Source organism: Larus michahellis, chromosome 12, assembly GCF_964199755.1.
Source record: "Larus michahellis chromosome 12, bLarMic1.1, whole genome shotgun sequence".
Classification (NCBI taxonomy): domain Eukaryota; kingdom Metazoa; phylum Chordata; class Aves; order Charadriiformes; family Laridae; genus Larus; species Larus michahellis.
The window spans coordinates 16,044,991-16,066,487 of NC_133907.1; the positions used below are offsets into that span (position 1 = coordinate 16,044,991).

The 21,497-nt window shown below is 39.0% G+C and overlaps 1 protein-coding gene across 2 annotated transcripts in view; it reads left to right on the forward strand.

The window, feature by feature from the left end:
• ITCH (itchy E3 ubiquitin protein ligase) overlaps positions 1-21,497 on the forward strand; it is a 61,792-nt gene that overhangs the window by 13,644 nt on the left and 26,651 nt on the right. For both annotated transcript variants that reach the window (XM_074605337.1, XM_074605338.1), the window contains exons 2-6: positions 12,585-12,675; positions 15,186-15,324; positions 18,111-18,235; positions 18,877-19,014; positions 21,255-21,297. In XM_074605337.1, coding sequence (XP_074461438.1) covers positions 12,606-12,675; positions 15,186-15,324; positions 18,111-18,235; positions 18,877-19,014; positions 21,255-21,297 — 515 coding nt within the window. In that variant the 5' untranslated portion in view covers positions 12,585-12,605. The remainder of the gene's footprint in view (positions 1-12,584; positions 12,676-15,185; positions 15,325-18,110; positions 18,236-18,876; positions 19,015-21,254; positions 21,298-21,497) is intronic.

Consider the following 21,497-nt stretch of genomic DNA (forward strand, 5'->3'; position numbering starts at 1 on the left):
TATTACAACTTGTATCTTGCTACTAGTTTAGCGTACTGAACAACTGAACGTTTCTGTGAGATTCTGAGCAGCTTGGTCTAACTTTGAAGTTGGCCCTGCTCTGGGAGGGTGTTGGACAGGATGACCTCCAGAGCTCCTTTCCAGCCTAAATTATTGTGTGGTTCTATTAAAAAAACTCAAACTTTTGGGAGGAAATTAGAAAATAATTCATAGAAGTGTGTTCTGATTTTAAGATACCCTTGTTTCCTTATATGCTCTTTCAGTAACACATTTTCATTTATTTTATTTTCAGGTTCGTTTTTGATAGTGTTTTTTTAATGCACAGCATAAGGGAGAATAAAAATATATATAGGAAGGTTCTGAGAGATAAGATATAAATGCTGCTTGACAGTTGTTTAGACTATGTTCAGAGGCATCTGAGAGTAAAACCAAGCAAACCTCTCATCCTGTGTGAAAGTTCTCACAGGGCTTTGTACCACGGCTGTAAAGTCACTGACTCTCCCTGTCCTTAATTTTCTAGGCATGTCATAACAGGCAAAATTTTGGTTTTTATGGTGTGGTTTTTATCTTCCAATAATTTCTGTGAAATAACTTTTAATCCTTGAATATCTTTGTTTTAAAAGTGGAAAGGTTAATTTGTGTTTTTCCTGACTATTTCTACTAACATCTTGCATTTCAGGAAAGCTGTTAAAACTGCAAAAAGATGGGTAAAAGGGAGGTGATTTGGAACATCACTTCCAGGCAATCATCAGTTAATAGATCACAAGTAAGAATATTGCTTAAAAGGAGAAAAATTACTTGGAATTTTGACTTAATATTTGCGTTGATGGTGAACACATTAAGATTATTTCATTGCCGTAATTAAAAATTAATTGAATAGCATGAATAAGTAGCTTATGGCTTGTGGATTTGTGTGACCGTGTCTTCTCATTACTGTGTCACATAGCTAAAGCAGTGATAAGTGGAGGCCTCCAGATAAATTCTTTCCTTCCCCTTCCCATAGCAACAGGCAGGAGGAGACTTTGGGTGAAGTTCTTCAGAAGATTTCTTTTTCATGCTTTCATGGTAAGGTCCAAAATAACCTGTTGCTTACACCGGCATTAATATTGGACTGCGATGCTCTAAACTGGGACTTTTGCGTTGTAGGAACCTCTTGGCCTCAGAGCTGGCTGAAGCGTAGACGTAGCTATAGGGTTAAATGAGATTTTATAGGGCAGACAGAACAAAAAATACTGCTGCTTTTGGTAACTCTGTGTTTTATAACTGACTTGGACTTCTTTTCAGTGATTCTTTGTGCCCAAAGTTGTCCTTTGTGATAAAGTTTGAGTAGTGTTGAGAAATACAGTCTCCGAATTACAAAAGAAATGCATTTATTTCTACAGTTAGGGTACAATCCTACTTAGGCAAACCGTAACCAAGGCTCCATGCTGTAGAATATTGTGTTTATGAAATGGCTGGAATTCAAAGAAAGCACCAATGCTTTTGGATACTCGATCAGCTTACTGTTAGTGCACAGTTTAACAGTGATTGTTTGTAACTATCTGTCCACACTGCTTTTCCCTTGAGAAAATTCTCCTCCAAGGTTACCACTGGACAATGTTGTTTATACTTTCTAGGTACTTTCTGTTTAGAAACCTGGAAATAAAACAATGTTGGTTTTTAAAAATGAAACATGAAAAGGCTTTCTGCCTGTTAGGGCTCTGTCAATACATGTCTGTCGATTACATTGCTTGAGCCTATGTAACTGTCTGTCCTTCCTCTCTGAGGAAGGATATCCCTGAAGTTACAGCACAGGTTATTCTTTTTTCAAGCTGTATTTCCACAGAGCTCCATACGGGACATGGTTCACAGTGCAAGGAAGTGGAAGAATGAAGAGGGAAAGCTGTAATTAATTTCTACAAGATGTGAGAGTTCTAATTGCTAGAACTCAATACTTTTTTGTTAGAGATCTATAATAACAGTCTAACAGTCCCAATAACAGGACTTGCGTAAGGTCAGAGGAACTTTAGTATTTGGAGGTGCTAAAAAGATATTTTCCTATGAAAGAAGAATATTGCTCATCCTGAGAAGTTGTTTCACTAGATAGTCAATCACCCCCGGTTCTAGAACCTCGTCAGGGCACTTCACAACAAGCTGCAGGAGAATCTCTGCTCTGTTGCCTGAAGCATCTCCTCCCCCTCCTTCTCCACTGACCTGGGTGTTTGCGTAGTTGTTTCGCTCACGTTTTCTCACTCCTTTCTCACACAGCTGCTGCACAGTGTTTTTCACCTTTTCTTAAACATGTTATCACAGGACGCTGCCAGCATCACTGACGGGCTCAGCTTTTGACATTTGTGGGCCTTGTTTGGAGCCAGCTTTGTCCAACGTGGGCACAGCCCAAGGTGTCTTTTCACTGCGGCCACCCCTGCAGCCCCCCTGCTACCAAAGCCTTGCCACCTAAATCCAATACAGCCACCTACTGTGGAGACAGGTTTGGGGATAAATTTGTTTAGTTGTCTTTGATAAGTCAAGTAAAAATATTCTCTACTCTTACGCTTAGGGATTTGTTATTCCATCAAGAAAAGGCAACCAAAAGCGATTTAAAAATCTTGACCTGTAGGGTAAGCTTCCAGAAGAGGGGACCCAAGAAAATAATTCATGAAATAGATAAAAGCGCACAAACCCTTATAAAAAAACCTTTTACTTTGCGAGTGTATTGTCAGCCCATGATAACACCTGGGTACTTTCAGCCGTAAAAGGAATAGGCTTGAATGTCTGGTTTCTTGTATGAAAAGCAGTTTGTCTTGCTTTGTGAGTAGCGAGATAACTGCTTACCTGCCGGTCTGCGGATGGTAACGTTGTTCTGGTTGTGCACTTCCACTGAAAAATTTTCCTGAAGCCTCATCACAGAAGTATTAAGATGAAGCATAGTTCTGAGTCAATGCAGTATTGTGTTGAAACTGTATTATTACAAAAGATTTTTAAAAAACAGCTTAAAAGGCCAAAATGAATTTCTGAAAGCAGTAGTTTAGAAAATGCAGGAGTTGATCCAGTTAATGTCTGGTTAATGCCAGTAAATCCAGCAGTTTAGAAAAATCTGTTTAAGTTTGTGATAGTTACAACGATGCCAGTTTCTCCTCTGTCTTCCCAGTCCCAGTGTAATTCTCTCTACTGTGGTTTAACATGCATGCCAGGTTTCATGTATCTTGTTTTCCAGTGGTGGTATTTAAGAACCAGCCATTTTAAGTATTGCTCTATTTCTAAGATTACAGCAGTGAACCAGTTTTAGCTTAGTGGTTTGCATATATGAATTGTTGTCCTCTTTGAAATGGATTGTACCATGAGAAGGAAATGGCTGAAATAAAAATAGACTATCTCTTTGTTTTCACAAATGGTTTTAATTATCTCGTGCAGCTCTCTGCAGTGGCTTTTCTTGCCAGGCTTTTTGGAATCAAGCAAAAGGCATATGATGTTCATGTACACTTCTGTCCTTTTTCCCCTTTTTGAGCATTTCGTAAAAGTTAGTAAAAGCGAACATCCTCTTAGTTAGGAAGGAAGTTCATTGGCAAGTTATCTGAGTTGGTGGCAAAGCCTGTTTTGTCCCTTTTGTTCTGCCTGCCACAGCTTTAGTCTAAGAACAGCTTGTGGCTGGGGAATTACTGATGTACTACTGAAAGGGGAAAAAAATGTCAAATTACTTTTTTCTTTGAAATTTTTATATCGCAGTACTGTTTCTTTACATCTCTCTTTTTTTTTTTCCAATTCTTTTAATCAGTATCAGGTACTACATGTATGTAGAAGAGAGTCATATGAAATATTTCTGCTGAGGTGCAGGTTATACAACAGGCTTCTTGGTGCATAGAAATGCTAATGAATGAATTCTCTGTAATTTTGATTTAAGTCTTTGGTTTGGGAGGCCTGAAGACATAGTTTAATTTGGATTGCAAGCAGTGTTGTTGGAAGCATTTTTCTCTGCAGGTAGAAGTTGATGGACCAGTTTTTCTAATCTGCGCAGTTTGCATAAGGAACGCTGGTGATCCTTAGTGTTGAGATAAAAGTTACGGCATGAATGTCACTGGGTGTCTGGCCACAATGTTTCCAGAGTTATTCTGGCTTTCCTTGGGCAATCTCTTTGTTTTGATAGTCAGGTTCAATGTTTTTCAGCTTTTCTGACTTAGAAACTTTGGATTCAGAAGAGTTTCCCATGATCAGTCCTCCTTTTGGAAGTGGTAAATGTTTAGGAAAAACAAGGAATCAGCACTGAGGGTTAGTGTTGCATAAATAATTTGACCAAGTGTTTTTAGGAAAGGTGTTTAAGGGTGTTAGTTTGCAGTCTCTTAGTCTTTGCTACGTTAATTTTAAATTTGTTCATGACACAAAAGAGAGCCGTTTGTTGATATTGTAGGATATCAGTACGGTGTCATTCATGTTGTGTATGAGGCTGCAGGAAATTAGTATAACTAAACTCAGTGTGAGACTTTACAGGAAGGGAAAGTGGTATTTACTTTTAAAGTCTCAAATTAATTTTACCCCTCACAGTGAGCCTCTGATACACTTACTTTACTCTTTCTCTCACTCTGGTGTACTCACAAGCACCAGGACGTTTTTGTGTGTTGAAGTAGAATAGTCAGTATCTCTTATGTGCAACACGAAGGATGGAACTAATGGTATCCGTCAGCTGCTTAGCATGCTTCGGGTTCCTTTTAGTGACAACAAACTGCTTTATAGACGGATATTTTATATCCCTTGGGAGTCAAGACTTGTTTTACGCTTATCCTTTGCTTTAGAATCTGTCTTATTCAGCCTCCATAAATCTTAAATGAAGGCTAATGCTAGTTGTTTTTTCCTGATTTGGAATATCCATATCTTTATAGCTGCAGTAAGTTTTCCTGTTGGGCGAACAGGAAAAGGAACGACATATGTGAGTGATGTGCCGTAACCCTCCCGTTAAAGCACAGGCTCTTTCTGTTGGCTCTTTCAGTCGTCTGGACTGTAGTCTCATCGGAGTGAAGGCATCCTGCTCTCCCACAAACATGCCTCAGTTTTACTGCTGCAAGAAGTGTTCTTTGTTAGCAAGAAAAGCCATTCTTTTAACCTTTGGGGTTTTTTTTCCTGCTTTATACATGCATCTTTCTGTTCCTTCTTTGTTCATACCAATCTTAACATCTCCATTGCAATTCTCTATGAGGTATGTTTACCTGTAGCAGAAGAACATCCAATAGAAATATTCAGGATAGTCCTTATCTAGAATAAATTCAAATAATCTCACTCATAATTAGATCTGTTTATTTAAAGGAAATGTGGCTTCTGACTCTGATATACCGTTGTACTTTGAAAGGGTGTAGAAATGATAGTTCGTAAGGAGAGATAATGAGAAAGTGGTTCTTGTGTTGAGCCAAAAGTACAATGGATCATATATATTTTATACATGAATTAGGGACAAATGTAAAATGTGTATTTTTAAGAGAGCATAATGGATGAAGTGTCTACTTCAATGTCAAGGATTTCTCATTAGCAAGTCTGTAGTAGGGACAGGACAGAAGTTGGGCAGCTCTTCTCCTGTGTTTTGTGGTTTCTGTATCTTGCTTTTCCCTCATTGCAGCCTCTGAAGGTCATGTCACTTGGGTTGCTTCCCAGACTGATTAAAGTGTGTTTCCCACAAATATATTTTTAGCTGGTGTATTGAATTGGCTCAAGTGTTGTCTTTGAGTCTGCATCTCAGTCATTCTTAGCAGAGCAGCCACCTGCACGTTAGCTTTGTGGACAGCTAACGGGAGCGAGCGCCCAGCGCAGGGGGCCGTGCAGGCGTCGGGGCAGTGCGGTGACCGATAGCAGTGGAGGTGCGGCAACAGCAGCTCAGTAATTCAACCTGCAGCCTGGTTTTGGACCCAGTATGCGCTATACTTCGCCTTTGTTCAAAAAAACAACTTAGGCAGCTGGATTTTAAACTTCAACAGATGTATTATGGCAGAGAGTACTTTGATTTTACTGCATTTTCAGTAAATAGGTGTAGTGCTGCTTACATGCAGTAATGGCCGAGGGAGCTAAGCTGCCTTCTGCTGTTAAAACCCTCTTTGTTCCCATTCCTTATATAAATATCCCTTGATGCAAACCTCATAATTGCTTCCCTTTCCAACGTGTACTGAACACTCTTATAATCTGTGTCTATTCTTTTCTTCCTGGTTGATTACTCAGCAGTTTCTTTCTTTCTGGATGTCTTCTTACTTGTTTGGGCAAAACTGACCATGTCCTTAAAACGTATTTTAGGGAAAAAATGATAAAAATGTAAACCAATAAAAACAGCTTTGTCAAACCACGTTGACTTTAAAGATGAAACTTGAACAGTTAAAGTTCCTGCAAATTTGCTTAAGTAAGTTGCCAAACTAGCTGCCTCTGCCTGGGCTTACTGGGTAATTATATCTAACATTTAAGACAAAATAACGTTTCTACAATATGCATGCCTTCAATTAAAAAGAGGCTTCCGTGTTTTGGGGGAAGGAGAAGAAGCATTTATATTTAATTTCTCAGACACAAAAAAGCGTGGTGTTAATGTAAACAGGTGACTTTGCACTTTCTCTGAAATACCTAGTTTAAGCCCTTCTTAATTGTCTGTAACTCATGTACCTGTTGATTAAAAAAAACAACCAACCAAACAAAAAAAACCACCAAAAAAACCCTGTTGTAAAGGGGTCATGTTACACCTTCCATGCAGTTTTTTAATCAAAACTTTGTATATTTTACACTTTTTCCAAAAGTCCATGTTCCTGTGTTACACAGCAAGGTTTTTCAAAACTATTGTTAAAATTATTAGGTATGTTAAAGAAAATTTTCATTATGTGATTATTTTTTTTTTGCTGCATTATTGAAACAGCAAATACACTTTGAATTGGTTCACCTGTAAAGAGCAGTTTAGCCTGTTCTTAAAATTAATTACTAAACATAAGGCTTACAGCAGCCAACAATGTGCAATTATTTCAGTATTTTTTAAATTATAAAGAGCATGTGCCAACATATTTTCAAAGCTATGCATGTATAATATACAGTCACAATTTCATTCAGACCTAGTTGTCTTCTATTCTTTCAAATTAATACGAAACAAAATTACCTTCTGCGGTAAGTCTAACATTTAACAGATGAATCCCATTGCTGAATAAATCACCTGAAGTTAAATTGGTGTGATGTTCTAAAGATCTCTCAAGCCTTTGATAGCATTTTTCTTATGTTTATACTCCCTGATTTTGTTGGGTAAGAAGCTCCTTCCCTCCTCACTTTGCTTTAACCAAGAAGCACTTAAAGCTGCTTTTCTCCCCGCTCTCTCATGACTTGTTAAAAGAAAAATAACTGAGGATCCTCCCGTTCTGCCTTTCTTTTTCTCAAAGTGTTTGTAGCATCTGGGCTGCACTACTCTAGAATTTCTTCCGTCTTCTACACCACTCACACGAAAAAAATCTGGTGCTGAAGTTTACTGTCTTGGATTAAAATGGCGCTGAAGATGCAGCAGTTTGGCCTAACAGCATCAGGTCATGGCACAGGGGGGGCGCCTGAGAAGATGCTCGGTTAGGGGGGAATTCAAAGAACCTAATCCCAAAAGGATGCGTGGCCTGAGTTTCCTACTGCGAGGCGGATTTATTTTAAGCAGTGTTTGTTCAAACCCGCCCAAGTACAGACAATGGCCTATGCAATTATGAAGCTGAGCATAATTTATCTCATCATCTACATGTTATGGTAGCACGTTATAAAAACAAACAAACCTGCCTGGGAGTAGGTATGCAGCCACTGAAGAAATTCGGGCAAGCGTTTGAATGGTTTATTTTTAATGACAAGATATTAATTCTGTATTATTTTGCATTGTATCTTTTTATATGCTACATAATTTGCCTTGTGCATTTCTAAGAAAATTATACTCACACGATCATCCTCTGAGTATCTGTTACGCTGCCCCTGCTCTCTGACACAGCTTTCAAACCTTTCAATGAGTGTTCCTGAATTTCAAATTCTGGCAGGTTTCTTGGAAGTGGGTAGCATCCTCTGATGGAAAAAATAGCAATATGACCTTACTATAATTTAAAGCAAAACTAGAAGAAAAAAAGAAGCCCAAAACAAACCAAATTCCTAAATATTTATGAAGATGTGTGTACTTTTCTGCTGCAGAAAAACCCCTTGAGCATGCATTCTCAGTGCTTTGGAATGACAGTTTCAACTTGTGGAAATACTTGCTGCATTGCAATGAATTTATAAAGCAGACATACCTAGTTTATAATGATTTCGCAAATTATATTTTTGGTCTTAAAATGATTATTTACAACATAGTTTGCAAGCAGTCATTATACTCCTTTCCACTGGCGAGGGGTCCAGAGGTCTAGTGCAGTTGAAATGCTTGTTGGTGTTCACATGCGACAGCCTGTTCACATCCAGTTGCTGACAGAACTGCTTGTCTTTAAGACATTTGCTTTTCACAGAATCCTAACTATTATTTCTATTGTAATAAAACTAAATGGAAATATTTTAATAATGATTGAAGAGTGTATGTTGTCTACTTTGTGATTAAGCTTCAAGTAGCCCTAGGCTGCTTTTGAATTGAAATCATACGCAGTGTTACCATTAAAAATAGCTGTTAATACAGTGGTTTCTTAACAAACATTTAATTTGTGTGTGTGTTTGTTATATAAATTAAGAGGAGTTAAATGCTAAAAATTAAGTTTAAAAGTAGAAATCAGCTGAATGTGTGTGACTTGTGGGGTTATTGTCTTTTGCAGTCTCTTTGTGCTTCTTCAAAGTGCAGTACATCAATCATAATGGATTCTTATTTGATGAGTTAATGTATTTTAGCTTTGTTTCCTAAGAAAACTAGGTGTATACAGTTCCACCTGCCAATCCTGTTCTGTTCTCTTCTCCCCTTTTTTCTGTGTGTTGCACTGTAAACTTTCATAATTGCTGATCCATTCCAGCTAAAAATCGGTGGACATGGAGGTATCAAAGTTGATTAAATTTATATGAGGTATGAAAAATCTGGATAGAGTACCTACATGTATGGTAGGGAATTGACTTAAATCAATGCCCAGCTGAGAAAGAAGCTGCAGTGAGAGTTCAGTGATTATTCCTTGCTGGATGCCTGGCTTGGAACCAGCTGTTCTGCTCACTGGGTCTTTTTCAGCTGCTGGTTCAGGGGGACAGAAGAATTGTTGGGGTCAAGGTATTCGAAAATATGAAAAGAGAAGTAGGGCTATTTACGTGCAGGGCACAGGTAAATTGTTGCTTCTTCCTCTGGAACTCTTCTTTTTCCTGGTTAACTAGTGGAGCTTGCTTTAAGTGAAGAGCCTCTGGATTTTAGCGTGCAATAAAGTAAGACTCCTCAATTTTATTGTTCAAAAATAATTAGAAACTTATGGCAGCTTGGCAGCTGAGAGAACTAGGCAATGTGCAGTGTAGTTTGGTGGTGGTTTTTTTTTTTTAGAAGTATCAGGAGGCAGTAGATTCTTGACACTTTACTTAAGCTAGTTGTTAGTGAAAACTGTGGCTTGCCAAGTACACACCGGCACATACGTGCTAACTCAACAAATGTTTGCAGGACAGTCACTTCAGATGCGATTAAGCTGCTAGAAGTTTTTCGGTGTATTCTCAATGAAAATGACCAAATATTAATAAAATAATTTTAATGAGTGTATTTTGCAGACTTAGAAATGAAAGTTAGCTTTAACATGTGCTTCTGAATGAATGTTGTGTGCTGTATGTGATTACTGTATGACTTCAATTGAAAATTATCACCTTTGGTAATCGCGTTTGTGTTATGTACAGTGTTGTTTCTCCAGGTGGAAAAGAGCAGCTCTTCTGTAAATGCAACCTCCTTTAGGCTATCCAGTATGTCTGTCTCTGTCTAGTTGCTGTTCATACGCTTTCTTAAAGCGTAATGGATACCTAGTGAGTTTGATAGAACTAATCACAGGATCGGAATTAAGAATTGTCCTCTAAATCTTTTAAAATTAGGCTACTTTTGAAATATGTGTATTAAAAGCTTTTTTACTGTAGCAGGATTTAGATGTGTGATTCATATCTAGAATCTAGCAATTAACAGTACGGAACTCCACTAATAACACTATATACTATTTAAGCAAGTCATTAGTACGTTTTTTGTGTGGTGTCATATTCTGCAGTAGTTAAGACTAGCATCAGCGAGCTGTAGGATGCAAGGACTTCTCATTTTACCACTTTTGAAATACCTGTGGAATTACCAGTGTCACGGTATACAGACTTTTTCTTCAGATTGCAGCCTCCAAAAAAAAAAAGCTGCAATATTCAGATCAGCTCTCTTTCTCAAATTCTGTTTTGCATGGCATGCAGAGGGCAAGACACGTGCTTGTTTAGACTCTCGTGCTGTTATCAGTTGGTAATTCATACATACAGCATTTTGTACTCAAGATACTGATATCAGCAGCTTAAGATAACATGTTACTTTCCTTGTTGGAAATAATGTTGTGTGCAGAAAACGACCTGAGAGATGGCATGTGATATTTGATCTGCTTTGGGAGTCAGATTTGGTGGCTGACCAAAGATGTGCAGCAGTGGGCTGGGAGATTTGCGGGGGCTGATTAGCCAGACCCTTGGCCAGAGCAGCTGAGCCCCCCCCCAGACGGGAGCCCAGAGAGAGAGGTCAGACATAGATAGGTGGATGAATGGTTTTGCAGTAGGTTATGAGTGCGCCCTCAGCAAGTTTGCAGATGTCACCAAGCTGTCTGGTGCGGTTGACATGCTGGAGGGAAGGGATGCCATCCAGAGGGACCTGGACAGGCTCTAGAGGGTGATCCTGTTCCAACCTCATGAAGTTCAACAAGGCCAAGTGCAAGGTCCTGCACTTGGGTCGGGGCAATCCCAAGCACAAACACAGGCTGGGCAGAGAATGGCTTGAGAGCAGCCCTGAGCAGAAGGACTTGGGGGTGCTGGTGGACGAGAAGCTCAACATGAGCTGGCAACATGCACTCACAGCCCGGAAAGGCCCCGGCATCCTGGGCTGCATCCTCAGCAGCGTGGCCAGCAGGGCGAGGGAGGGGATTCTGCCCCTCTGCTCCACTCGGGGGAGACCCCCCTGCAGTGCTGCCTCCAGCTCTGGGGCCACCAACAGCAGAAGGACACGGAGCTGTTGGAGCGGGGCCAGAGGAGGCCCCAGAGATGCTGGGAGGGCTGGAGCCCCTCTGCTGTGAGGACAGGCTGGGAGAGCTGGGGGGGTTCAGCCTGGGGAAGAGAAGGCTCCAGGGAGACCTTAGAGCCCCTTCCAGTCCCTAAAGGGGCTCCAGGAGAGATGGAGGGGACTCTTGATCGGGGGGTGGAGCCATAAGATGAGGGGGAACAGTTTCAAACTGGAAGAGGGGAGATTTAGATGAGGTATCAGGAAGAAATTCTTTGCTGTGAGGGTGGTGAGCCCCTGGCCCAGGTTGCCCAGAGAAGCTGTGGCTGCCCCATCCCTGGAGGGGTTCAAGGCCAGGCTGGACGGGGCTTGGAGCAACCTGGTCTAGTGGGAGGTGTCCCTGGGTGGTCTTTAAGGTCTTTTCCAACCCAAACCATTCGATGATTCCATGACCACAGGAGACAGTGAGGAAATAGCACAAAGGAGGGAACACGGCTTGAGGGGGATGCAGTAAGTAGTCTGGAAGTTGTATCCAGCGGGTAATTTGGAGTCTTCAGTAACCCGTCCATTTTCCAGTGAGTAATCTGCTGTAGAGGATTTACTGGTACATATCTAGTTTAGTCGGTAGGGGAGGCTGAGCTGAAAATGTGTTTTAAAACTGGATAGGAGACCAGGATATCTGGATATTTCCAAAGTGATGTCTGTGTTTAATTAAATAGCACACTGTTTGTCCATTTTCTCGCCCCTGCCCCCCCAAACTGAATACTGAATGGAATTAAATTCAAAGAATAGTAGGAATGCCTGCTTGCTTTGGTTGGCGCTGGGAGGACGAGGCTAGCGCAGGTGTGAGGGTTGGGCCTGGGAAGAGGAAGGCTGGGCTGTAGATGAAGATTGTTTTACCCTTTTTCAGAAGTGATGGATTTCCTCTTCTAGCCAAGTGCTTTGTAGAATTATAGCCCTTGTCTGTAGACTTGATCTGACCAAATGAAAACAAAAGACATACAGAAGCAGGTAGCTCTAAATTTGAAATTCACTTTTGAATGTAATAAGTTACTTTCAGCCTTTCCTATGCTTGCGGACTGTCGTTTTCTTTTTCTTTTTTTTTTTTTAAACCAGTACTTGACATGGGAAGATAAACTTCTTACCCAGGACTTACGACATCAAAGTAGGCAGGTATTTTCAGACATAAGGGGTATGGCAAACTTTGCAGTTAGAACATCATTCACTCTCAGTTAATTGGCAAATTGAAGGGACAAAATCAAAAGCCATCTTTTGCCTAGAACATGAATATTTACAGATCATGCAATAGTTGAGACCAAGCCCTTTGTAAACTATTTTCTGTACTTTGGGAAAATGGGAAGGAACTAGGAAGAAAACAAAGTGTGGTGTGTTTGTTTGCAGGGTAATGCATCTATGTGTCAAAAACCAGATGGCTTCAGTTTTGTGTTTCTGAGGATTAAAATGTTTACGTTGTCTCTTCATCCAGATTCAAGATCCAGCCCATATTATGGCTGGCAGTGGATCCAAATCAGGACCATCCAGTGGGTTTTCCATGAAATCACAGCTTCAAATCACTGGTAAGCCTTTTGAAAGGATGTATCTTTTTTGGTTAGAAATGTGAAAGTTTTTCCCGCTATTAAAGGGAAGTTACTGGTATGGTGCATTTCAGGAAGTTTTGAGTTGTACAAAACTTAAGAGAAGTCATACAATAAAATTGATGGTGTTATGCCATCATTACTTGTCTATTTTATTCAGGATTTTATCTAAAATGCATTTTGAAGTGATACATTTCTGTGTTTAAAAAAAAAAGAGGAATAATTCTTTTTGAATGCTGTTAAATTGTACAGAACAGTCCTCTTTGAAATTTAATAATGTAATACGGTACTGCTTTCTGTTACTAACACTTGACATAATACCAAATCTAACGCTTTCTCCTAACAGTCTTTTTACATCTCAGGCTAAGTGAATCCGAACTGCTGTTGATTAAATTTGACTTATTGCCTCTCCCTTGTTACGTGTTTTTATGGCCATCGTTGTAAAGGAGCTTTAAGAAAAATGTTGGTGAGAATATTACTGTAATTGAGCATCTGTAGACTGCAGAGGAATAGATTTACATGACGTGCTTTGCTTTTGCAGTGCTCCACGAACAGAGCAGCAGCTGAAATTTAGTTACTACGGTTTCGTTACTTTTACTCTCTGCCAATTTTTACTGAAGTGTAAAAGCCAAAGCCTGGGGGTGGGAGATCTGTGTAGGTACGCAGGTCTACGTTTGAAAGCATCAAGAGTAAATTTTGCACCCTCAGTGTGGAAATCTGTGGGTATATGCAGAAGTTTCACAAAGTTGATATTGTGGGGATGAATAAAATTGTCAAAAATAAATGGGAAAGCTTTGGACTAGAAAGGAGGTTGTAACTGAATAGTTACACTGGCTCTAGCTGTCACACTAAGGTCACAGGCTTGGTTTTTTTGAACAGGCCGTGAGACTTTAGGAGAAATCTTGTCCCTACAGGTTGATGTTGGAGAGAAAAATTGAAGAGGTTTGGAAGGAGGTGCATCCTCCACATAGCTGTGGAGAGCAGAGCTACAGATTGAAGTGGTGATTGCTCTCTAAGGCTTGCTCTGTTGAAGGCCTGTGACTCGCGTAAAGAAAGCGAAGCTGAAGAAATGTCTCAGTATTTAGAACTGAGACTATTAATATGTTTGAACAGAATTTCTGTAGAAGTTCAGCCACAGTCTGCAAGCAGACTATTTCCTGCTCAAGCAGGTGTTACTTTTTTGAAGACATTTCTTTAAATGGAGCCCCCCCACCTGCCCTACCCTCACCTCCCCCCTCTGCTGTCTTCTTTAGTTTTAAATGAACTTCCAGGTTGTCTGTGTAAGAACCTTGAAAGCAGTTGCAAGACAGATGATTTGGGCTGCCTCAAAGTAGGTCTTGATGCCTTTGAGTTAGCTTGTGATGAGGCATGGGATGCTGCGGTATAGACCTACCGGAGATGTGAAGGGAAGGGGAACTATTTGAAAATTAATGTTAGCTAACAAGTTAATTTCTGTAGGTTGTCTGTAATATATAAAGAGTTTCCCTTGGGAGCAGTTGAGAGCAGTTTATACTAAGCTACTTCTCTAAATCTCTAAAGGAGCATAGACTATAAAGGGAATCTAGGTAGATTAGCCATATGGGCTTGAATTAGTCACCCTTTTTTTTAAGGATGTAGTGCAGCTGAGGTGGGTGCTGAAAACACAGGAGACCAAGTTGGTTTTTGGTAGAATCAAGTGGGGTTCATGGCAATTAAAAATGATAATTTTTTGTCTTAAGTACTGTTTTGTGAGTTTAGTGTTGTCAAGGAATCCAAGAACACTCGTAATCTAAGAGTCGGGGGCAGACACGTGCTGCTCTGGGTAAATGCAGGTAATGTAGTGTTTGGAAAGGCAGGAGTGTTGCAGTCAATGATGTTCAATGTTTAAAAAAACAAAACAAAACAAAAAAAAAACAACATGAAAACCAACTAACCAAACAAAACAGCCACCCTACCCCACCCACAAATTAAAGCTTTAGAGCTGCAAGGCCTGTCCAGGTTTTGTTGTTTCTAGAACAATAGGTAGTTGTTGGAACGCAGTTTGTTGTTAGTTTGCTTTGATACAGAAAACTTAACACAAAGTTCTTTTTCTTAATGATGTTCTTTTCACCAGAAGTGTTGGCAGTTTTCCATGATTCCTTAATGAGAGAGACAGATCATGTTCTGAGCTTTTTAACAAGCAAGTATAATAAACTCCAGGAATTCTCTTGGCTGGTGATAGACAGGAGGAGGTTGTAGAGGGTGTTTTCTACTTTCAAACACCGAAGCGTTTTTGTGGACCTTATACTGATTATTAACTATAGTACCTGATGTTATAGAAGTACTGTTGCATGTTTTAGACATTTGTGTGAGCTATAGCATTGTATAAAATGGTCTGGAATGCAAGAGCATTTTTGTCAATATAATGTATTTTTTTTTCTTGAGCGTTATTGTCAGGCATGAATGACCTGATACTTGAACACTGAAGCACACAACTGAAAAATATTATTTGAAATTTTTCTCTCTCTTAACAGTTATTTCAGCAAAACTAAAAGAAAAAAATAAATGGTTTGGACCAAGCCCTTACGTGGAAGTCTCAGTAGATGGACAGTCAAAGAAGACAGAAAAATGCAACAATACAAATAGTCCGAAGTGGAAACAGCATCTTACAGTGTAAGTTTCATGGTTTTGTTTTCCAGTTTGAGATAAGTTAGTGCAATTGACAGTGGACTTAAGGGGTTGCGGTTTTATTTTAAGCAAGGCATTCAATGTTACGTGATATGAAGATATTTGTGTAATTTTTGGAGCAAAGGTGGTACAGTCTGGGATATATATTTACAAACTATTGCATTATGCCCTATGGAAGGGACCCAGTGCTTATGAAGGAATATATTCTGTATTAATGTATATGGCATATCAAAGGAGCTTTAATTCTGTGAGTAGTAAGGAAAGTAAGGTAATTTTTTACCAAAACTGACGGTCCCATGCACGTTTTTGTTGTCACGTTTAAGGTTCTGGTGTTTCAGAAATACCATGAAAAGTGTAGCTGTTCTTTGTGTGCCACTTTGTTGTGTACCGTGCTGTAGAACACCCAGTTTGCTCAGTCTTGCGCGCATCTAAATTCAATCACAAGCACAAAATTCCCGGTTAATATGTGCCTTCAGAGTACATAACTAACATTAGATTCAAGGTGAACACAGCTGTTGACGTTTGCTTGGCCCAGTATTTGTGTTTTGAGGTAAAGCACAGAAAAAAAAAAAAAGATCTACAGCTTCTATAAAGTTTAGTTTTCTCTTACGAATGTGTCACATGGAAATCTGGGATAAAGGTCAGTCTTGTGCTTGCACGTTTGTTTATGCTTAAATTCTAGATTATTATTCTTAAGGCACCTTGAACATTCCTGCCTGATGAAAACCTTTTTTATGGCTGCTCTTTTCTTGTAATTCAGATTATTACAAAGTTTTAGTTACTACTGTTTACCTTTACTTTCCACTGCAAAAAAGTAATTTAAGAAGAAAACCTTGTGCTTTACATGTGTATCAATGTGAAAGAGCAGAATTTTCTTTTAGCTTTTAAAAGCTGCCTTTTTTCTTTTTTTTTTTTTAATTGAAATGTTTGTGGCTTGAGCTGTGCAAGTCCACATAATAATACCTGGGCAATTTTTGCTGTTGTTCAGTGTCAGAGACACCCAATGCACATCACCTTCATTGAAGATTACACTAATGCTACATGGAACTTAGTAAATTAATTCTTTTTTAGGAAATATTTTGACACAGCTGCTTACATTCAGGTCCAGAATAAAAAGGAAAAGTTGTAATGGCTCCTGCAGATGGTATGGCCCATGGGTTCCTCCCCTGGGAGGCAGCCTGTTAGGTGGAGTTGCATATTCCGAAGGGATTGTCTGACTGTCAAAAGTCTGGATTTATCAACCATATACAAGTGAAATTCTCTACGAAGAAAATGAACAGTCATTTGTAATACATGTTTCTTAAAATTAAAATAATTTTAAAATATATAAATGTTAGAATGTTCCTTATAGAAAAAGAATATTAGTATTAAAAATTACTTTGAAGTTCCTGTTAGGGATTTAAAAAAAAAAACAAAAAAAAAAACAAAAACAAAAAAAAAAACAAAAAAAACCCCAACCAACCAAAAAAGAAACATGTTCATACAGTATCAGCAGCTGATAGGAATGTAAATTTGTTTTTCTCTTGTAAGGCTTCTCAAAACTCAAGGGAGTGTGAGGGGCAGGTGACTATTTTACCTCTAAGAGCAACTTTCTGGGGAAAAAAAAATTTCTGAGTCCATTCTTGATTGTAGTATCAGCTATTTTGTGATGCTCATCTTTCTGCTGTTGTCAGAATACTTTTAAGAAGGAAAAAGAAAAATCTAGGCTTTTTGGTTTTTCTGATGATTGGAAGTGTTCCTTTATTCTCCAAGATGTTCCAAGAGAGCTTTGGCTCTTGTTTGGACTGTGTAGAGGCTGACGTGGCCGTGTTGGTACTGTGCTCTCTGAGGGCATCCTTCCAGGTTGTGGCACCATGCTTAGAATGAAGTTCAGATTTTTGTGTTACTGAAACAAGTAAAAATTTTAGAAAAGCCTCAGGGAGGTGGAAGGGGGGGGTAGGAATAAATGATTGAATTCTTCTTTGAATTACTTGCTTTGGAATGAAGAGAAACTGTTGTGATAGTTGGGTCCATAAAGGTCTTTTCTGGTAGTAAACCTGGGACCGTTTCTCCAAGGACATAATCAAATTAGCACACTGTAGAAGTAATACATCTACTCCTCGAAGTGGTAAGGGAAGTTTTTGAATTGTTAAGATGATGTAGCGTGTTCTTCTGTTCTTAGTAAATGCATTGCGAGGCCAGAAGTATACTAGTAAACTGTTAAATAATTTTATATGTCTTCCTGCTTCTTTGTCATAGTGTGATGTAAGTATGTCCCAGCTTATTAGGGGAACAGTCATCTTCTAAAAACACTTGAAATAATTTTTAGTATTTTCGAGTATTTCCCTTTTTATGGGATGTCCTGAAATTTTCTGATAACCTCTTCAGAAAGCACATTAGATGTCTTCCCTCTCTGTGTGAAAAATTCTCACATCAAGGTACGTAAATGCTGAACACTCACGAAATGTGAACCTGCAGCAATCAGTCCTTTTTTCTAATCCTGGTTACACTCGGATGCCAGTTGTGAGCTGGTAGTTTTTTCTATAGATGCCTCCCTTAAGGTAGTAATAATAAAAAAATGTATTCAGTCTGAACAGTCTTGCAACAGTCTTGATTTACATGACATATAAACATGACATACTAGAATGTGGTAATTAGAAATGGTTTGATGTTACCACTGTTATTTCTTTGTTTTTAAATAATTTTAAGTGACAGTTGAAGTAGATTGCTCGGTTCGCCCGCTTCCCCTGCCAGCAAGTGCCCTGACACAGCGCTCAACTTTCTCTTTTCAGAATTGTCACTCCTGTAAGTAAATTAAACTTTCGAGTCTGGAGCCATCAAACGTTAAAATCAGATGTCCTTCTGGGAAGCGCTGCTCTGGATATTCATGAGACACTGAAATCAAACAGTATGAAACGTAAGTATAAGATTAATAAGACCTTGGAATGCTGCAGGATTTGTCAGGAATTGTCTGTTAATGAGTCTGTGTGCAACTCTGTAGATGGCCTTGAGAATTCCTTTTGTTACTACGGATTGCATTTATGAGCTTCCTCCTGCTTTTTCAGTAAATTGTAATTCATTGGGTTTCGTTTCAAACCATTTAATTCAGAATGTTTTTACAGTTCTGTTTCACTGAAAAACAGTTATTTACCCTGAAAATATTTTTGGTTTGGGGATATGATGTAAAATCTTCGCACTCTGAATGTGAATCTTGATGTCATTAGATAAGTGTGAAATACTTCAATCGGAAGATAAAATTGTTATCTGCTCTGGAGGAAGAATAAGGTGAATTACATTTCCTAACAATAGGTTTTTGAGGACGGGTGTACTAATTGCTTTAGAAATGTGGGCAGAAACGTGAGACTCGGTCTCTGCTGTAATGATAATCCTTTCTTTAGGCAGCAATAAGGTTATGCTCCAGTTTTCCCCTTTTTGTAGAAATAATTTTTTTACTGACATCTGGAAATATTTAGAAGTATTTTTGGCTTCTTGAACAAAATGCACTTTTTTTTGTGTCAGGTAGTAAGATAAACTCCTATTATTTCTGTACTTTTTCAGTTGAGCAGGTAGTGGTGACGTTGCATCTTGTTGGTGACCGAGAACCAGCAGAGGTGGTAGGAGATTTGTCCGTCTGTCTAGACGGGATGCAGGTGGATCCTGAGCTCCTAACCAATGGTGATGCCTCGAGTACAAGAAGTAAGTAACTTTCAATTGAAATTTACCCTCTGTGTATATTTGGTACACAAAGCTGCCTTTTTTTTTTTAATGGAAACTTTAACACAGTGTTTTAATAATTTTAATAACGGCAGTTTCTATAACTTCTGTTCATAGAGACCAGGACGGTTACGCATTTTTATTTTCAGGTGGAGTCGTCGTCCGCAGTGAAGCTCTTCAGCCTTACTGTAATGACAATAAGATCAGCATCTTTATTTCCTGGACTTTGCTAACTTGTATCTAGCAATCTCAAACTTTAATGAAAGCCTCTAGCTTCCCTGAATTTTTAATAACATCATAAACAGAAAAGAATGTAAAATAAGTTATTTTGATTTCATCATAATAAGTGTTCTGCTCACTAGAAGACATGAGTTTATATTAGTTTTTCTTGAAATCCCTCATTTAAATAAGAGCTTTCATAGATTTTGTTCCCTGTGGAATGCTGCAGAGAGAGTTTCACTGTTCTTTTTAGTTGGTATCATCAGTTTCTGATAACTATATTATTTTTAACTAAAAATCTTGAATACATGTAAAATGTGTAATTACACTAAAATAAAAAGTAAGGGGTTTTAATTCCATAGCTGCAGGTCAGGCAATGGAGCATTTTTGAGGGTATTGTACATTGCAAAATAGAAACAGGTAAGAGGTTATTTCTCCAGAAGGGAGCATTGGAGAGACTAGGCAGGTAATTAATTGGAAATTGTTAGGCTTCTGTTGTTTTTTTGTTTTTGTTTTTTTTTTAAAAAGGGCTAGAGGAAGTTGTGTTGAAATTCCATTTAAGTCATAGGAAAATGTAATTAACGCCCTAGCTTTGTAACCATTACTTCTTAAAGCTTTTAGTTCATTTTTCTTTACCTCTTGTTAAAAGGATTGTTCACATGATCTGATGGTGAGGGATATTTTTGTAAATGAAAGCCAAATGCTGGGGTCGCCTGAGGCTTGTAGAGCAGGGCTGGGGAGTGTCCGGAGAAATACCTGCTGAAAGTAACAACCTTCCTCTTAGGCAATACTCGGGTTTCATTTGTGCTTTCTTCCGTTTCCTGACGTTCACCTACTGAGAACAAGGCGCTAGCAAGTAGCGAAAGGCATTCAGGTCGTGGCAGTGAGTGCTAGACACGGGTTTGGGCTCACAGTGAAGACAGATGTTGACATACCAAGCCAGAAGTTCAGCAGAAGGTTCTCCGATGATCAGGGGACGGGAGCACATGAGGAGAGTTAAATCTTAGTCTAATACATTTTTATTGTACAGGCTAAAGGTACTTACAGGGAAATACGTTGTTCACTCAGTAGCTTTTTAAGTTAAGATTTCCTTTTCTGGGATTAAAATCACTTCTGTGCCCAGCCCACTAACAGCACGTTACCATAAGCCTTTACTGTGGCTACATTCTTGTCACGACTACATGACTACGTCCTTTCCATGGCCACATCCTTGGCTTTGGCTTAGATCTGTACAGAGTTCCCGTCAGAATTGATAACCGATTTCTTTGTTAATGACATTTGTTTAATTCTATGGAAATAAAGTATTTGTACTGTCTACCTGAATGAGCAGTTCTGTGCTGCACAGTCAAGTGTTGCAAAGGCTGGCACAAAAGGCAGATATTTCCAAGCTGGCTGAATAAGTGGTTGCAAAACGTTTGCAAATCTAGGCGGAGCTGCCGTAACTCTGTTTGGAGCGCAGCCAGATTTGGTACCTGCCTGAATGCCTTTATGCTAAATAATTTACAGAGAAAGGGGAGGGTCCAGGCTAGAGAGCCCCAGAAAACAAAGCCCCCGTGGTTGCTTGCAAGCCAACCAGAGAGATTTTAGAGAAGTTGTTGTCTTTCCTGCTCTGCCTGTCATCGTTCAAAAGGGAGAGAACATGAAAAGCCGGTTCTACCTGAAGAATGGAGAATGCTGCTTGATGCTGCTACAAAGACAGGAGACAATGTTATCAAACTGTGTGTGTTTGGGAATATTCATACAGTCTAATGATATCCTGTTATGTCTTTCATAAGTTGAAAATATTACTCACAGTGGCAGTGGTTTTAAAAAAATGTATACACGCACATATAGAGAGACATGCAAAATGTATACCATTTTGAAATAAGACAGCAGATAAGCAGCACATAGTGTATAACCTCCACATTTGAAAGAAATGTGAGTGTTAAAGACTGCTTCTTTTCTTGGAAATGATTCAGGATGTTGCTTATACTGCTGTTGTCTTTTTCTTTCTGATATATAAGGTCCTACACAGAATGATAGCTCCAAAGTAAGGAGTGATACACGGTAAGACTTTTTTTTCCTCTTTTTTTTTATACTGTCTCTTAGTGTTTGCAGTTTTGAAAGTGGAATTGTATGTTTTATAAAGACAATTGAAAGACTTCTGAGTATGCCCTGCAACAGGCAGATCTGTTAAGATCTGAGCGTGTCCTAAACGAAGATACTGTGCTGTTGTACATTCACATATTAAATTGTTTTCCATATGA